We start from the raw sequence: 15,250 nt of genomic DNA on the forward strand, positions 1-15,250 counted from the left end.
TCCTTTGCATTTGACTTTTTCTCCTCCTGGAAGGCTTTTGGCATTTTACATGTCAGCTGCCTGGAACGGACTATTCGCACCTGTCACTTTTCCTGAAGCATTTTTCTCAGATCCTTCTTCCTCACCCTTTTCAACAAATTAGTGCTCGTTTTCTTTCTTTCTGCCTGGAAGTTGTAGGTCAGTTTATTTTGCTACATGCCGTTAGATTCCTCTTTGTTTCAGATTCTTATTTTAGCTTGTACTTATGCATTCCCCCGTGAGACTGGCTAAGATCTGTGTTCCCTTGACTTTGGAATCCATGAGAGCATGAGCATGGCAGCATTTATTTCCCCATTATATCTCAGCACCTAGCACAGTGCCTTGTATAAAATAGGAACCAGAGAAATATATACTGAATGAGTGAATACTCTGTGCCAGATTGTGTCTAAAATGACTTCTGTTCATTCTCATGTTCACAACCAAACATGTCATTGTTAACATTATTTTTATTATTATAATTCTTTTAAACAAAGAAACTATGCTCAATGAGGGTGTTTTGTGATCTGTGCTTTACAGATTAGAGACTGAGGTTTCAATGTATTCATCTCTGGCCAGTGTAGGACATGAGTAGCATTAGAGGAAGTTGAGATTTAAATCCAAGACTCTCTGATTCCAGAACCCATGTCTTTGTCAAAATACCTGCTGCTGATAAGCAAATTCACATTGGTCTTCCAAAGTAACTTTAGTTATTCAGCTTGAATAGGCCTTGTAGTTTATCTCTCACAAGTGCCTCTGTTTATCAGAAAAATTAAGCTTGAAATATTTTGATTCTATCAATTGCAAAGCTAAGTAGTGACAGAGCTGAAATTGATGTAATTGAACAAAGGGGGTTTAGGGACCCCGAACTTCCACATAGTTAAAAATCTGAGTATAAATTTTGATTCCCCAAAATCTTACCAATAGACTGCTGTTAACTGGAAGTCTTATAAAAACATAAACAGTCCATTAATATGTATTTTACATTTTTCAAAAAGTACAAGATTTTCATACCTGCAGTGATAGCTTCCTTTCCTTTTCCTCTTCCCCCCTTTAAATTTCAGAATATTATGGGTTTACAAATGTTTTAGCTACATGAATTGCTTTTGTACAGTTTGAGTCAAAGTTATAAATGTGCCCCTCACCCAGACAGTGTGCACTGTTCCCATCAGGTATGATTTTACCTATTCCTTCCTCTCCCCTCCCACCTGCCTGATTTCCGTTGAGTTCTACTTCCATAGGCGTACATGAATGTTGATTGATGAGCTCCAGTTTAATAGTAAGTACATGTTGTGTTTGTTTTTCCATTCTTATGGTACTTCACTTAGGAGAATGGTCTCTGGTTCCAACAAGGTTGTTATAAAAAGTATAACAAGGTATGAAAAGCCATTTTTTTTATAGCTGAGTAGTACTTCATGGCGTACATATACCATGTTTTATTAATCCACTCATGTGTTAATGGGCACTTGGGTTAATTTCACATCTTTGTTAATTTTACTGCAGTAGACATTCAAATGCAAGTGTCATTTTGATAAAATAGATTTTTATTCTTTGGGTAAATACCCAATAGTAGGATTGCTGGATCGCATGGTAGGATAACTTGTAGTTCTTGGAGGTACCTCCATACTACTTTGCAGAGAGGTTGTACTAGTTTGCAGTCCCATCGACAGTGTATAAGTATGCCTGTCTCTCCACTGTATCAGTTGCTTTGTGATCTTTTGATAAAAAATGAGTTTTTTTTAAACAATGTTCCTTATTCTGTATTCATTGATCTTGAAATAGCAGGCAGCCACAGCTGCAGACTTCAGTCTATGGCTACAGTCCCCAAGCCCTGGGCTGCAGACCAATACGGGTCTATGGCCTGTTAGGAACTGGGCCAGACAGCAGAGAGCTGGCAAAGCGTCATCTGTGTTTACAGCCACCCCCATTGCTCACATCACTGTCTGGGCTCTGTTTCCCATCACATTAGCTGAGGCATTAGATTCTCCAAGGAGTGTGGACCCCACAGTAAACTGTCCAAGTGAGGGATCCAGGTTGAACGTTCCTTATGAGAATCTAATCCCTCTCTTCCACCTCTTCCCTGTGCATGGAAAAATTATCTCCATGAATCCAGCCCCAGTGCCAAAAGGGCTGGGGACTGCTGATGTATGATATATATCAAGCAATGCAACTTTTCTTACAATGTCATGCCTTTTCTCTACTTCTTGGGACCAATTCCAACATCACTAGTGGCACTTAGTATAGGTCTCATGGTGTCATTCAATGTTTATGGCATTGCATTAAACACAATGAAAAATATATGAGAACCTCAAGAGATCACTTTTTACTGTGATATGCAATTTAGCATCACATGGCATTTGAAGTGCATTGTCTCAAAACTTAAGCTCACTACAATATAACAGATGTGGGTATGAATTTATTATGGTAGTGCAGTATGTATTACAGTTAATTTTATGCAGTTAGGATCGAATGCTACATATTTATCTTTGTTTACATTTCTCTTGACTGAAAATGGTGCCATGCACAGTCTGTGTTTGTCCATATTTTGACACATTTTAACTTTTTATAACAGGCTTGTTTATATTTTATGGTAGCAAATGATAACATAGCCTAGTATCTACATACATTTTATGAGTTCATGACATAACTTTTTCTTAATTTTGCCTAATTCTAGGCTACATATTTTTTGCTGCAAGATTTTTCAGATTGTTGCACATCTTCAAAAAAGTTTTCATAATGTTTATTTAAAAAATTCTTGTATAAGTGGGCCATTGTATTTCAAACCTGTGTGGTTCAAGGTCAACAGTATTGATATCTCTTGACTTAAATGGCTTGAGATATATTCCTTCCAAAGTAAATCTGTAACATCTGTTTGATTAAGGTGAGCGTCTCAAAATTGAAATTGTACCTTATAATTGGAACAGATAGATAGACAGATATGGCTCTAAGACAAACTTGAATATTAGAAAAAGGTAATTGCGTGATTCAAAGTCTTGTATAATACTTAGAATATAGTGAACAAGGGAAGGAGCAGAAAATAAAATGGAAGTATATGATTTTTTATTGATATAACTGACCTTAGTCATGATTTTTTTTTTCATCTAGATGATGTTGGCTGAAGAACAAGGGGGTTGGAGTCTGTTCATTTCCATTGTTTTACCAGCACTTCACCTTTCTCAACAGGTGTCTAAGAGATTGTACAGCATGGGCTGTTATGAGATCTCTCTGGGAGACACCATTGGAGTGGGAACTCCAGGGAGCATGAAAAGAATGTTGGAGAGTGTCATGAAAGAACTCCCACCGGGGGCTCTTGCTGTTCACTGTCATGACACATATGGACAAGCCTTAGCAAATATCCTTACGGCTCTTCAGGTATTTTGCATTCCTGTGTTTTATGTGTTAGAATGTGCATCCTTACTGGCCATGTAAGTGGTTTGAGAACTACATTTATAAAATGCTTTGAACATGATGTTTAGACAGTGTTTGCTATGTGACAGGCACTCAGGAAGTATCTGTAAATTCCACATGTCTTTTAGGACAATAGAGATATCTCATTACTGTTAATATGATTTGATAAAATCTGTAATCTCTTCTTTTTAAAGTACTGATTTTAGTAGTGCTATGTTTGCTTAATTCAACTCCTGTAGGCTCTCAGCCCTAAAATTTAATAGACTTAAATATGATGCTGTTGGGGAGCACAAAACACAAAGATAGCCGAGTGCATAGTTGCAGTGATAGAATGAATGCTCTTTTGGGTGTTCAGTAGCAGGAAGATATGATGCTAAAATATAGACTATATAGACTATTATTAGAAATTAATATTTTTTAAATGTTTTCCTTATGTTGGAAAGCATACTTTTGACATAACTTCCATTTCTTTCTTTCTTTTTTTTTGTAGAGACAGAGTCTCACTTTATTGCCCTCAGTAGAGTGCCGTGGCATCACACAGCTCACAGCAACCTCCAGCTCCTGGGCTTAGGCAATTCTCCTGCCTCAGCCTCCCGAGTAGCTGGGACTACAGGTGCCTGCCACAACGCCCGGCTATTTTTTGGTTGCAGTTTGGCTGGGGCCGGGTCTGAACCCGCCATCCTTGGTATATGGGGCCGGCGCCCTACTCACTGAGCCACAGGCGCTGCCCATAACTTCCATTTCCTAATCAAGTATAATCTGTATGATAAAATGAAGAGATCTTGAAAGTTGGAGGATTAAGAATTACTTATTAAATTGTTATTTTAAAAATATTTAAAAGAATAGATAGCAATATTTTAAGAATATCATTTTTAAATTAATGTCAGTTTCTTAAATGCAGCTAAACACAGACTGATATTTTAGAACCTAACATTTAGACAACTAAAGATGAGACTATCTGAAAGCCTTGTGGTGAAACTGAAAATCAATATGTAAAGCCTAATGTCACAGTCCGAACGTGTATAGTTGCTTGATAGAAGTTTTAAAAAAAATGTGATGATCAAGCTCCACAGGGCTTATTTTGGCTTTGTTAACATGTGTGTCCAAATCCTTCTTTAGCCTCTGGAAGCAAGCAAGGAGCACTCTGCTCCGTCAGAGAAAACTGAAAATATTATCAGATGGTCTTTTGAGTGTGGGAATTTTTACAATTTTCCTTCCTTAGGTATTCTAGTTTCAGAAACAATAGAAAACTAGGTAACACTTCAGAACTCTGGGGTTAGCTGCAACCGTGACTTATTCAGTGTTCCTCAAGGGTGGTCTCTCTCTCTCTCTCTCTCTCTCAATTTCCCTTGTTTATTTGTATGGATATATTGTCTACATTTTTTATAGCATATTTATTATATAATAGTTGTTTAAGCTCTGTGGGATAAGGGGCTATAGAGCAAGGTCTGGAAGCCCAGACATCTACTTCTGCACTCTGTCTGCCTCTTGATAAACCCCACTACAAAACAGTGCTGATGACCTACTGTGATTTCAATGGCTGAGGAGGGTTTACCTGAGGATGTATTGTTAAAATAAGATCTGAGGAATGAGAAGGAACTTCCCCTTAAAAGAGAGCATATGTTGTGTGTATGTGTGTATGCATGTGTGTTTAAAGAATGTTTCAGGTTGATGAAACGCCATTTGGGCAAAAGGTCTCTGGGGAGGAGAGCAGTATGTCCTACGAACAGACGATGAGGATACTGAGCGATGAGAACAGAAATCATGGGGGATTTGCCCGTCCTATAACAGACATAGAGGGGACAGGAAATAACCTTGGGTCCAATCAAGATGGGGAATATAGGTGAGAACCTGTATAAGGCTAGGACTCCCCCAAAATCACCCTCAGTGACAGGGTGAACCAGCAACAAAGCCACCCCGCAAAGGGAGCAGCCAAGCACCCTCATTTCTCACGACCCTGCCTGTTGAGAAATACAAAGCTGCCTTTATACTTCCCACCTTTCAGGGGCCCTCATGTGGGTTTAGGGTTCACATTCAAATTGCCTGCGGAAGACCTGAGCAGATGCCTTATGGTTATGGATCAGCAGCACCCTCAGGTGCCACGAAGAATATGTCTTTTCTTAAGGAATATGTCTTCAACTTCAGCCAAGCTGTTTAGAGTATGTGTGTGTGTGTGTGTGTGTGTGTGTGTGTGTGTCAGGGGAGGGCCTGAGAGTCTACCCTTCAGTGGCTCCTGTGGTAGTTAGCAAGAAAGTCTGCCTAAGCATATATAACTGTGTTTTCTTTTCTTTCTTTCTTTCTTTTTTTTTCTTCCATAAGCATAAGTCCTTGGTATGTGTGGGAGGCAAGAGGAGGGGAGAGGGAGGCAAGGGGCCTAGGAAAGCAATCGTGTGCTTCCAGCTTTGGGTTACATGGCCCCGGAGCTTAATTTATAGTCACAGCGTAAATGCGTGGAGAAGAGGGCAGCAGTGGCTTGTATAGTAAGCAACATGATGTGAGGCCGGAGAGGCTGCTGTAAAGGAGCAATCGAGGAAATGCTCAAAAGGCAGAGATGTGCGGTAGAAATGAAGAGCTGAAGAGTTGTAGAGCCTTTTTGCCTTTTCTGCCATGCACTTTCATACAGTTTGATAAGACATGGACAACATAAGAAAAGAAAAACACACCGCTGCTTTCTGCAAACTGTGGGTAACTGAGACAAATCTTTAAATGTCTCGGAGCTTTATTAAAGACAGCCGTGTGGGGTGCTGGAATGTCATTGCAAACACACATGTCCCAAGCAGAACCCTTTCTCACCTCTGCTCATCTCCCCAATAATAGCAACAGCAACAACACAACAATCAGGTTTAACTTTAGAGGAGGAAAAAAGTGTCTGGAAAAAACTGACAATGTTTAAACAGGAGAATCAGGAAAATCGAACTTCATTGAGAACAGGGCTGACCTTGGATTCGGGAACCAGAGGGCATACTTCTTCTTCTTCTTCTTCTTTTTTTTTAATGGAATCTTTGAAGTGGCTTCTAGTAACATTGGTGGTGAATGTGAAGTGGATATCATTTGCTTTAATTTAGGGGTGGAGAAACAGTTCACTGTGCTCCAAACTGGAAGTTAATATTAAGGCAAGGAGACATGTAATAAGTGGAAACTTGGCCACAATGATAGGAAACAAATGAGGGTTATGAATGGAAAGTCCCCTCCGTCTGGAAAGCGCACACTAATCATGTAGGAGAGGGATCCTTCGTGGGTTCCCAGGTTTTATTGAGCTTTTTTTTTATGACTTAAACATATGACTTATGGGACTGGAGATGGTTGTATGGAAGTCAAGAATTCATAATTATCAGATAATTATATAGAGAAATAATGAGAAATTATTTCGAGAGAATAGATTTGAGTGGATATTTATAACCACTCAAAACCCAAAGAGCAAGGAAATGAGGTGACAAATGTACAATGAAGAAATGTACATGACCCAATAGACCTGTCTTAATTTTTTTATGTGAAAGTTTAGCTTCACCTTTCTGCCAACTACCCAAGTAAAACACATGTTTAAGAAATTGTTTATTTAATTGCAAAGAACTGCTCAGTCCACATTTTTCTCCCCTGAATTGGGTCTTCATAATTGGGTAAAAACAAAGTAAAGTAAATGAAGTGCAGTACCACAAATAGTAGTTACAAGTTAATTGGTAGTATACAGACAAAGCAAACAGGCAATAGTTAGATTTCTTGTTAAGAAATACTGATTGCCTTTTTTTTTCTCTTTAACTTAATAAACTTCTAGCTAATCCGCCTTCCTTTGTAATGTTTGCCATGCATTTATTATTCTTCAAAAAAGACCAATCCTTTACCAAATTTTTGCATCAAAGGTCCCTTTTCATGTTGACTCTTTTTATGCTGGCACAGTTATATGCCACCATCCCATAAATCTTTCTTCATGAAATTTGTTTTTGAGTTTCTTGAGAAAAAAAATTTTCAAATTTCTCTTGCTAGCCAGATAAGCCTCTCTGATTCTCGGTTTCATCTTTGGAAGAATAAATGCAATTCTGTCTACTTCCCTGAACGTTGCATAATTAAGATGAGGTGCAGAATTTCTACAATGATGCTTTGATAACAATGCACTTGCTTGCACTTGGCCGATTTATTGGATTTATCGTGCATAACCAAGGCTCTGGAGCCACCAAAGTACATGAGAAGATGATGAAAAACACAGCTTTCTATGTTTGTTTTCCCCCAGTAGTCAGATTGCTTATATCAGTGGTACAGAATGGGTAAACATTCAAATGTTTGTTAGCTTTAGTTTAGATGCAGCATCTTTTTACTGAAATAAACTCTCTCCTTTGGGCATCAAGTGACCAATTAGTTTTTGTATTCAGGGATAATATAATCTTCATCTACTTCTAGACATCCACAGGTATTTAATGCAGTACTAGAAAAAGCTGCTTCTGAAGTAGATGGCATTTTAAACTGAAATTCAATGAATCAATGTTCAAAAATGATGCATATAAATATTACTATAATGAGCTAAAAGGGAAGTAGTTAATCTTTACATACCAGATATGCTTAGATCATAAACTTGAAGTTCATCAAGGGGGGGGGGATTAGAACTTCTCTGACTCTCCCATCTCTCACAACATTTCATCTACGCTGATCAAATGGGCCAACAGTATAACAGTTGATTATCAGGTTTATTCTATTTGTCAGAAAAAAAAAAAAAGAAAAGAAAAGAAAAAATAAGAACAAGGGGTTCATCTGCAGAAGATTTTGTTGTTTCTTTTTAATCATGGTTTAATTAACCATGGTTTCCCCACCTACTTTTAATTTATAGTTGGTTGACACTTTAGAATAAAGGGGTGGGCATGGAGTATAGCAGGTTCTGTGATATGATATTGGGGGGATAGTTTTTTGGGTCAAGGGAAATCTTCAACACATATTAGATAGCTAGAACATCTTTCTTGGGCTCCAGAGACTGAGTAGATTAGAGGTGGAGCCCCAGAAAGCAGACAAAACGGAGAAGCAGAGTCAAAGCATGTAACACAGAGACATTAGGAGATGGTGACTGTACACTCCCTTCAGGGGCAAGTGTGCTGGTGTTTGCTTCATTTTCAGAAATTCTCCAGTGTCCTCCCAATGGGTATGACTGTTTTGTACTTGAGACTTGCAAGGAAGATTGCACTAAGACAATTTTGCCTTATCCATAGAATATGAATAGATGCATTCCCATCTCTGCATATGAAAAAGAAGTCTGTTACACCAGAAACAAGTTCAAATACATGTTCACATCTCTTTCAAAAAATGTTCTTCAATTCAAAGCAGGCACAGTTAATCAAAATATTTTCGTTGCTTATCCTTGCTATTTTGATTATTTAATGCGATCATATTAATTCCAAAAATTACATTCCTGGATATCTCTCTGTTTTGATCACTGATTGTACCAAGTGAAACATCAGCTCCGGGTTTCAGCTGTTATCCCATTTTCTTTGAACATAATAACACAAGTTTAGAACCAGGAGGGCAGGCTCTTTCTGGTTAACTTTTTAGCTTTTTAGAAAACAACTAGTCTTATTTTAAAATGAATTTTTGTTGCCTTTAACACTTTCAGGAAAAAAACAAAACAGCATCTATTGAAACTATTATTTTTTTAGTTCAGTCTTTGTTCTCTTTAGTACTTAACCTTTTCTTTTTTATTATGTTAGGGATTAGGGCCAGGAGATGATAGTATTCTTCCCTTGGCATAAGAGATGGAAATTTCAAAACTCATTACCTTTATGAGCACCTCTTTTACCCATTCTGTAAATGTCATCTTATTATTTTAATCTTATTTTCAATATCTTGTTTTTAACAAACTACTTGTCACATCTCTCTGACCCTGTGTGGATTTAATTTGGATAGTTTGTTGTAGTGCCATGTTATTTGTATAAAACACATTTTAAAAGCTTTTCATTTTCTAATTTTTTTCTTTTCTTTCAATATTTTCTCTCTTGAAAGTTCATATATATAAGGAAATTTTATGCTGCTTCCCTGAATGTGATGTAACACAGACCTTTTTCACTGGAATACCCGTTTGAAATTAGCTAGTTTGGTGTTAAACTTAAGCTGTTACTTTTGTGATGATTTTTTCCGACTTGATTTAATGCAATCAGTTAATGGTTATTACCCAACCCCAAACACTCCCTCCTACACCCACAACTGGAACCAATGATAACTGTAATAGCCCAACGTAACAATCTCTTAGCTTTATTGTTTGAACAACTTTCTCATATGTCATCAAAATATTTCTAGTTCTAGACTTAAACTATATAGAAGTAATGTCTTATACATTATTAGATCCCATTAGCTCATTTTTATAAAATTACTTCCTAGTTAAGAATACTAGACTCATTTAATAGTATTAGTAAAGGTTAGATTCAGGGCTGAAAAACAACAGAGGATAGAGGATTTAATAATGGCAATTCAAACACTTCTAAATCCCCATGTGGTAGAGACAAAATTGTTTAATTGTTTTTCTTTTTTTCTTTGTACATTTGTTTATAAATCTTTCTTCAATGTGCAGCCGAATATACAATAGAACTTATTTCTGTTAATTATGATAATTTAGAATTATTTTGTGAATTATTTTTAAATATCCATTTAACCTAAAAAATAATTATTGGCTATCTTCTATGTGGCAGTCTTTCTGCTGTTAGGTACACTGGACGAGAAAGGATGATGAAACACCATATCTTTCTTCAATAATTCTCTGATCTAACAAAATATGGACATCATGTTGAATTTCTTAGGCAAGAAGTCAAGTTATCATCCCCCAAATTACAGACATAAGTTACACTAACTTAAATTTTTAAAATTCTGTGTAAATACGATAACTATGAGGGTAAATTTATGATTGCACACTTCCACTAAAGGCATTTCAGATTAAGAATAATAACTATTTTTGTAATAATTGTATTTTTTTCGATGGAACTTTTAACAAATTACCAAAGAAATAAAAAAATTGTAGTAGCCTTTGTCATTTTAGCCCAATGTATAATTTTTTATTTCATTTTAATCCATTATATTAAAAAATATTCTATCCTGCTTTACAGCTGATTCTTTACCATAAACACACACACATACACATACCCATGTAAATTATTTTTATATATATAAAACAATATAATCAAAACAGTCCAATCTTGCTGGGGAGGATGCATACCAAAGTAAGCCCAGGTTACTAACCTTGGAGACTTTCCAGCAAGAGCAGAGGGACATACAAGTGTCCCATGAACCCAGGGGAGACACTATTTGAGCCGAATATGAGGTGAGTTGTTTTGTGTTTTTGTTTGTTTCTTTCTTTATACTGGAGGCAATGGATGTAATTAATTGGAAGATCATTTGATTACTACTTTGTTCTAGGAAGCTTGCTCCAAATTATATGTAGAGGATGGACTGGTAGGGTTCTTGGTGATGTCGAGATGAAAAGGTGAAAGTATGGAGACCAGGGACACAGAGACTGAGAAGACTATAGCAATCGTCCTATTCCTGGTGAAAAAAAATGATGGGGGTTGCTAGGGGCTGAATGTGCTTTCCCCAAAATTCATAATCTACCCACCAGCATGATAGTATTAAGAGGCAGAGCCCTCATGAATGGGATAAAAGTCCTTATCAAACAGGCCCAAGGGAGTTTATGTGGCCCTTTCTTCCATGTGATGACCCACAAAGAAGGCACCAGGTACCATCTATGAAGCAGAGATTGGTCCTTACCCGACATTGAAGCTGCCGTCCATCTCATCTTAGACTTCCCAGCATCTAGAACTGTAAGAAACAAATCTTGGTCATTTATAAGCTACCAAGCTTATAGTATTTTGTATAGCAGCCCAACAGTTCAAACAGTCAAGAGAGAAGACAAGATGGAGGACATAAAGGGGAGATGGTATTCCAATGAAGAGTCAGTAGAGTTGCTTGTGAGTGTGTGTAAGGCAAGGTTGATAAAGAATAAGGGTTAGGGAGAGGGAAAGAGAATAACAACTCCGAGGCTGCAAGTTTGGAAAAATAGGTGGATATCATTAGGTCTTTTGAGCTTTCCAAGGCACTGCCAGCTTTATGAGAACAGAGGAAGGGACCCACTTGTTAATGATAGTAATCGTATTTTATAAGTTCATGTTCCACAGGGCCACAGATATTCTGCACAGTTACCCCTCAAAAAATAAATTGTAGGAATAATTTGTAGGGTCTCATCAGTCTCTTAGGCAAGTAGACTTCTGAAAGTTCTGCCTGGCAGATAAAACAAAGTACATTATCAAGGCTAAATTCTACATTTATTACTTTATTGTTAATTAAAGCTATGGTAGTGAGATTTATTGGTTTGCTTTCTAATAATTAAAAAATTACATTGATTTTTAAGTAGATAGAAAATTTGGAAAAGTATAAAGAAAAATTACTTACAATCCTATGACATATGGAAAAGTGGTATTAATTATTTAAGTAGACCACTTCCATTCTTGTTTATATGTGTGTGTACACGTGTATACATTCACAGACATGTACGTGCATATTATATGGTATGTGTTACAGGAATAATGAAGTGCAATTTTGTTTTTCCTTTTGCCTTGTGTACTATGAAGAGCAATCTTGTCATTAAAACTTCTGCAGACAGTATTTTTACATTTGAAATAACCTAGCCCTGCATGTATATATGTTAAATGTGTATGTTAATTTAGCCAATTTCACTTCTGATGGGAAGCATTTATTTTATTTTAGTGCAATACAATTCTGATTTATTTATTATTCTTTTCTATTTATCACTCTTTTACTCATCTGACTTGGAGTGAATTTTATGGGAAAATGGTTAGAACATTAGAGAGCTTTTGATATATTTTGAAGGTCAATTTTCAGAAAGAATATTTCTGCTTATACACTCACTAAGTGTACATATGTACAACATGAATATAATTATAAAACCTCACCAAGGGAGAATGTTATAATTACTATAATTTAGAATGTAGGCCAACTTGATGTGCATTTGATATGCCATTTTTATTTGTGCTTGCATTTGTCTTATTACTAGTAGAATTGAAAATATCTTTCATACATTCAATAACTATTTGTAAATTTTTAATATAATGTCCCTATTCTTTGGCCACTTTTTATCAAAATGTATTTTCTCAATCATTAAAAGAATGATTTATATGTTAAGATATTATAACCCACTACTAAGGTGTTTATCTATTTCATGTATCTATAAAGTGGAATTATTTTTCATAGATCATTTTAATTTTTTTGTTTTAATGCATATATATCCCTTAGGTTTGAATTTATTTATGAGTATATTTGAAAACATGCTGAGTCATGCTACCTATCAGCCACTCTACAAGGACATGCCATGGACCTAATGAAAACAGCTATCATGTCCTCAGGTAGCTCATATATGCTAACAAGGAAGTACAGCTGATGAAAACAATAAATTCATTTTAAGGCATGTTATTCTGGTGATAAAAATCAATGCAAAAATGAAAGAGGAGGTACTGAAGGATACAAAAGATGGGAAGTCTGGGAGGTGGTGAAGGAGGGCAGGTTGCAGTATGAACTGGGTGGTTGAGAAGATGATCTTAAGAAAGAGAGATTTAAACAAAGAACTAAAGAAGGTGAGGATGTTACTCCAGCTTCACATCTGGAAGAAGAGCATTCTAGGCCTTGCGTAGTTATAGCTGAGATATTAAAGTGCGTTCAACAAACAGAGACGTGGCCGTGTGGCTGGAGGTGGGTGAGTAAGGGGAGGAGGAAGAGAGGAGTGAAATGAGGAAAACTGCAGAGCTGTAAGGAGATCTGGCTTCTTGCATTTTTAAAAGAATCATTTGAGCTGCCCTACTGTGACTAGACTGTAAGATGTGTGTGCGGGGGAGGGGGGTGCAAAAATAGAAGCAGGAGACCAATGAGGAAGGATGCAGTTCCAGTAGTCCAGGCAACAAATGGTTTGCATAAGAGTGGTAACTACTGGGGTTGTGAGAAGATTCTCAATATATTTTGAAATTTGTGTTGGTCTCATGATGAGTTAGATATAGAATGCCTGAAAGAGAAGAAAAGAATCACACACACACCACAGTTTTCACCTGAGTGACTCCAAGTATGAAATTGTCACCAACTAAGATGAAGGCCACAGTGGACATTTGGGGACCAAGATTAGAATTTCAGTTTAGAGCATGTTATATTTGACCAATCTACTAAACATCTAGATGGAGACGTAGACTAGGCAGTTGCATATGTAAGACTTGTTTGTGGGTAAGAAGTCTTTGCTACAATTATAAACTTGGAAGTAATCAGCACCTAGATAACATTTCAATCTGGGAGACTGCATGAGACGGTAGACAGAGAAGAGAAGAGGGCCAAGGCTGGAGTCCTGAGACATGCTATCCTTAAGAGATCAGAAAGAAGAGGAATTTGAGAACTAAGAACTAGGAAAACCGAGAGAGTTTCGAGTACTAGAATTTAAAGGAAGAAATATGTCAAAGAAAAAGAGATGATCAGCTGTGTTTAAAGCTGGATATCGGTGGAATAGGATGATAACCACGGATTGCCCACACTGGCATCCCTTTCTGACTTCTGCCTTTAGAGTTACACTGCAGGAAGATGTGACCACCTGTCTTTTCTTTGGCTTCAATTTTTGCAAGCAAATCTTTAATCCAACTGGACTTTATTTTTATTTAAGATACAAAATAGGAATCTATTTTTTATATAAACACACTTTTATCCATTTATTGCATAACCCATTCTTTCCCCACCAGTACAAAATGTTCAGCTGTGACACTGTTTTTAAACTCTTGAGTTTCTCTGAATTTCTTCTGTGATAACAATAGCTGACATACTAAGAAATTCTTAAATTGTGTTTTATCTGTATTGTCCTATTTTATCCTCACGACTGTCCTATAAAGTAATTGTTATAATTTAAAAAAAGTGTTATAACTGTAGCTTAGCAAGTTTGGGGCACTTGCCAACATCTCCTCTTTGACAGGTTTTAGAACTAGGATTTCAATCTAGCTCATCTTGTTTTGTTCTATTCCTCTACGCTCTTTATTTTGTGGAATATCACACTTATAATTAATGTGGATTTTTAGATTTTAGGTCTGACATAGCATTTAGGTCTGACCCTTTTATTGGACTTTTTATCAAACCCTTCTTTATTATTTGTAGATATCATATTTATTTTGCATAACTCAACTTAAACTGAATTTATCTGAAAGTCTATCCTCAAGTAGCCCTTACATATAGATACATTTAGAGTGAATTGATGTAATAACAATATTCAGTCATTTTTTTTTCTTTCTTTTTTTTGATTTTTTGAGACAGAGTCTCAAGCTGTCGCCTTGGGTAGAGTACCGTATCACAGCTCACAGCAATCTCAAACTCCAGGGCTCAAACAATTCTCCTGTCTCTGCCTCCCAAATAGCTGGGACTCCAGGCACTCACCACAATGCCTGGCTTTTTTTGGTTGCAGCCATTATCGTTGTTTGGCAGGCCCGGGCTGGATTTGAACCCGCCAGCTCAGGTGTATGTGGCTGGCACCTTAGCCACTTGAGCCACAGGCGCCGAGCTGATATTCAGTCATTTCATATAATAAATTAGTATATTTTTCCATTTATTCAAATTATTGTTTGTATAAGAAGGAAATTTGGTTATGTTTTTTCTATAGAAGGCCTATGAGTTTAGATTTCTTCCCTATTTGGGAATCATAAGGACCATTTATTCAGTAAGCAGGACTATTTCTTCAAATATCTCAGAACGTTCTTGTATTTATTTGTGCACCACGTATAAACCATTTAACTTTATTTATATTAAGTGTACAAATACCTTGAGCAATTTCTTGGGG

The 15,250-nt window shown here is 36.7% G+C and overlaps 1 protein-coding gene across 4 annotated transcripts in view; it reads left to right on the forward strand.

Annotated features, from left to right (window-relative positions):
- The window catches only part of HMGCLL1 (3-hydroxymethyl-3-methylglutaryl-CoA lyase like 1), a 145,662-nt gene that overhangs the window by 83,110 nt on the left and 47,302 nt on the right, over window positions 1-15,250 (forward strand). For all 4 annotated transcript variants that reach the window (XM_053603413.1, XM_053603410.1, XM_053603411.1 and 1 more), the window contains one exon: window positions 3,199-3,387. In XM_053603413.1, coding sequence (XP_053459388.1) covers window positions 3,199-3,387 — 189 coding nt within the window. The remainder of the gene's footprint in view (window positions 1-3,198; window positions 3,388-15,250) is intronic.

Source organism: Nycticebus coucang, chromosome 9 (genome assembly GCF_027406575.1).
Source record: "Nycticebus coucang isolate mNycCou1 chromosome 9, mNycCou1.pri, whole genome shotgun sequence".
Classification (NCBI taxonomy): domain Eukaryota; kingdom Metazoa; phylum Chordata; class Mammalia; order Primates; family Lorisidae; genus Nycticebus; species Nycticebus coucang.